The sequence below is a fragment of the Eutrema salsugineum genome, unplaced genomic scaffold (assembly GCF_000478725.1).
Source record: "Eutrema salsugineum unplaced genomic scaffold, Eutsalg1_0 scaffold_4, whole genome shotgun sequence".
Classification (NCBI taxonomy): Eukaryota; Viridiplantae; Streptophyta; class Magnoliopsida; order Brassicales; family Brassicaceae; genus Eutrema; species Eutrema salsugineum.
The window spans coordinates 11,027,173-11,030,968 of NW_006256686.1; the positions used below are offsets into that span (position 1 = coordinate 11,027,173).

At 35.6% G+C, this 3,796-nt stretch overlaps 1 protein-coding gene across 1 annotated transcript; it reads right to left on the bottom strand.

Moving 5' to 3' along the window:
* Positions 1–451: 451 nt before the first annotated feature.
* On the bottom strand, positions 452–1,191 carry LOC112084672. Its single transcript, XM_024153967.1, has 3 exons — positions 912–1,191; positions 642–779; positions 452–518 (listed from the first exon to the last, which is right to left on the bottom strand). The coding sequence occupies exons 1-3, from the start codon at positions 1,133–1,135 to the stop codon at positions 503–505; spliced, it is 378 nt and encodes a 125-aa protein (XP_024009735.1). The 5' UTR covers positions 1,136–1,191; the 3' UTR covers positions 452–502.
* Between the last annotated feature and the right edge of the window lie 2,605 nt (positions 1,192–3,796).

The window sequence follows — 3,796 nt, forward strand, 5'->3', positions numbered from 1 at the left end:
AGTCAATTATTTAGATCTTTTTTTGCAGTACATAGTTTTGGCATATTTGTTTCTCCCAGAGTCATAAGTTAAAGGGAAAAGAAAACTCAAGCTGAAAATGAGCCAAATCAAAATGAATTGAATTTTTTGTTTGTTTGTCAACGAACTGAAATATTGGGATATATGATTATGACTACAAAGAAAGTCAGCAACACATTTAAGAAATTAATTATGAAAATAGCAACATATAATGCTACTTCCTCTGTGAAACAGTAATTATTTTTTGAGGAGTTTTTTCTTGTTTTTTACAAGTGACGTTTTACATTTTAAATGCAACTTTTAGCACATAATATTTAATTTAAATTTAGATCATTATAATATTTTTAAGGATATTATTGAATTTCAGTATGTTTGATTTAATTTGTGTGCCAATGTCAAAATAACACTTTTTGTAAAACAGAGGAATAATAGCTTTTCTTTGGGTACAAATATCAATAACATTATATCCCCTCCTTTCTTGATTTTATAGAGCTTTCATCCTGTTAAAAAAAAACGACAATCAAGTACCGTATCAAAGTTTCAATACAAAAAAAAAAAAATACATACGTACACATAAGCAAATAAGGAAACAAAAAAGGAGTAAACGATATAAAAGTATTTACCAGGTAGGAGGAAGAGCAGGAAAACCACAGCGAGTAAAAATGCATTGAGCAAAGCAGTTCTTCTCTCCAGGCTTGGCTAAGCACAAGTTATGACACTTTATCTCACACCTTCGATCTGGCGAAGGCATCCACGATCCCCTGTATATTATGGTTTCCACCAACCATGTCAAAGTTTTGTCATTAATAGTTTAAACAAAAAAATATACGTACATACGCACAATCAATAAGCAAATGTAGATAAATAACATTATTATATATAAAAGTATTTACTCGGGAGGAGGATGAGAAGGAGGAACACAATGAGTTCGGATGCATTGAGTAAAACATTTTATATTCACAAACTTGTCTGCGCCTGAGCACGAGTCAGAACAGTATTTCGCACACTTTGAATCTATTTTAGGCAGACCCGGATCTATCCCTACATCTCCTCGTATGGTTCCAACCAACACAATCATCATCATCATCACCATCATTATCATCTTCATCATCCTCATCTCTTCTGCTTCTTTTTTTTTTATGTTCTTTTTATATATTTATTTGGAATGAATATATTAAATTACAAAAATGACTCTTTATTTATAGTTGTAAACATATAGATATATTAATTGTAATTAAATGTTAGTGATAGGAATCATAACATATACGTCGACCAAATCTATAGTTGTCATTAAATTCCTGTTTGACTGAATAATATATACTAATTTATAGAGATATCGTCTTGTCATTAAATTTATTTTGACTGAATAATATTTAACTATATAAATATGTTTTTTGAAGAAAAATATCCTAGGGAAACCAGTTACCATGTTAATGTTTTGAAAATTGGACCAGACACCTAACTGGCATCGTTACTTATATAGCTAGTCAGATCGTTCTAACCCTTCAAACCAAGTTTTCAAATTCATGCATTTTTGTTTACCAAAAACAAAATTTATGGATTTTTAAATTAAATAAAAATACAATATGCGAAATATAGACAACATAAAACAAAAGAACAAAAAATATATTAAAATCAATTTTTAAAAAAGCACTTTGAATTATATTAATGAAATTTTGTTTAGTTAATGAATAGGGTTGGTAAAAAAAAGTTATTTAAATTTGTTGAACCGGATTTTATACTAAATTAGATCACTGGTTTTTCTGATTTTTAGCTGATTTTAACGGTTGAACTCAATTTCGATTTTTGGATCAATCAAGACCAGATTAATAAATTATTCTCGGTCGACCATTTTAATTTTGACATAAAGTCGATTGACCTAATTTGTAACATCCCGACTTTTGGTTAACCAAATATCGGATGTTACCAGTTCCTAATTCCGGTTTTATTAAATTAAACCATCTCTATTTCTTTTCTTTTTATTTCCTTTTTATTTGGGCTTTTCCTAATTTCTTTCTAAGAGCCCATTAAGCCCAATCCATCTACTAAACCTCTATATAAATACCTAATTAAATCCCTAAAATCCTCATTAAACTCCTAATCAATCCTAGCCACCTTTTTCCTCTCTCTTTCTCTCCTCCCTGCGCCGAGCTGCTCCCTTCCTCTCTCTCTCTGTGTTTTCTTCTTCTTCTTTCTCTCTCTTGGCCGTGTCTCTCTCTCTCCTTGCCGCGGCCGCCGCCATCCTCCAAGCCTCTCTCGCCGCCGAAGTTTCCTTGCCCAGCCGAGATGTCTGCGCCGCCTCCTTCTCCTTTGGGTGAGATGGGATCTGATTCTGATGAATCTCCTCTTAGATCTCCTTCTCCTCTGCCACCTCCTCCAGTTTCTCAGCCTTCTAAGCCAAGGTGAGGGCTCTGTGGCTTCATCCTCTCTTACATATGCATGGTTGTCTTTTAAGTGATCTTTTCTTAGATCAGGCTTAGATCTGCTTGTTAGGGCTGTTAGAATTGTTTAGGACCTGGATCTATGTTGCCTGTTCGTTGATGATTGCTGCTTGCTGGTGGAATGAGATAATTAACCTGAATATGGATCTAAACCTATTTGGACTTTAAAATATTGATTGTGTGATGTGACCTGATTAATGTTCCTTTTTGTTACAATTGGTATCACCGAAAGTGCATCTTAATAATGGAAGGACTTTTAAGAAATGGATGATTCTTTGAAATGGATGATTGTGCATATAGATCTCTGACAGGACCCCTGGCTCCTGGAGGCGGGAGTCAGTGTTGTTTGTTGGCTATCGCTGTCGTGTGAGGCATGGCTAGAGCCATCGCTGGAGTGGATTAGCGATCCACTTTTTATTGAGCCGTCCAAAGGGACCGCTGGGTACAGCTTTCTGGGTGACCGCTTTGAGCAGCCGTCTGAGTGACCGTTAGCTCATAGCCTGTCTTGGTGATTGCTGGGATCAGTCTGTGTGACTGGCAGAGTGAACCTGACTAATGGGTATGGTAATAGGCCAGGCATTGGATGAGATTATTCTGGTTGCCTTTCCGGGTGAGGCATGGGGGCCCATGTCGCAGCCCACCGTAACTGCCAAGGCTAAGGACCCGCTGCTTGTGTAGTTGCTTGTAGGGTTACCCTTGATTGCTGTGTGATTGATTGTTAGGAATGAAGTGTCTATATATAAGTAAATATATATATATGTATTGTTTGGGCTTGCTTTAGGATTAGATCTCTTAAAACCAATTTATGCTAGTTTAATGATGTAGTGGGCCTTCTTAAGGCCTATCCTCACTGAGTAATTCCAATTACTCACCCCTTCTCTCCCCTTGTCTTTCAGGTTTAGTAGAGAGATCAGCCTAAGTCTGTGTTGTTGATTGTTACCTGGGCGTTTTCCTGGCGAACCTGTGTGCTCACCAAATCGGACATCTTACCGGACGTGGTTCGATGGCTGATCTAACATACCCGGTTCCCCACTCTCTTAAGAGCCTGGGATAGGGATGTTACATAATTACTGTATTAAAAGTTAAGTTTTCCTCATTCTAATTTATATTAAAACTTTTGTAATTATCCAAATGACAATTTCCCAGCTTTAAATCAATTTTTTTTAGAGAATACCGACTAATCCATCTATTTTACAAGAATCTATGCAGAGACAACAACGAACAATTTTTCTTGCATCATTCTGACGATTTCATGTAAATGTACCTCTATTAATTCACATAAATCTGTGTTTTCATGAGAATCTAATCCCAGACCTCTTACTGTATAGTAACATTAA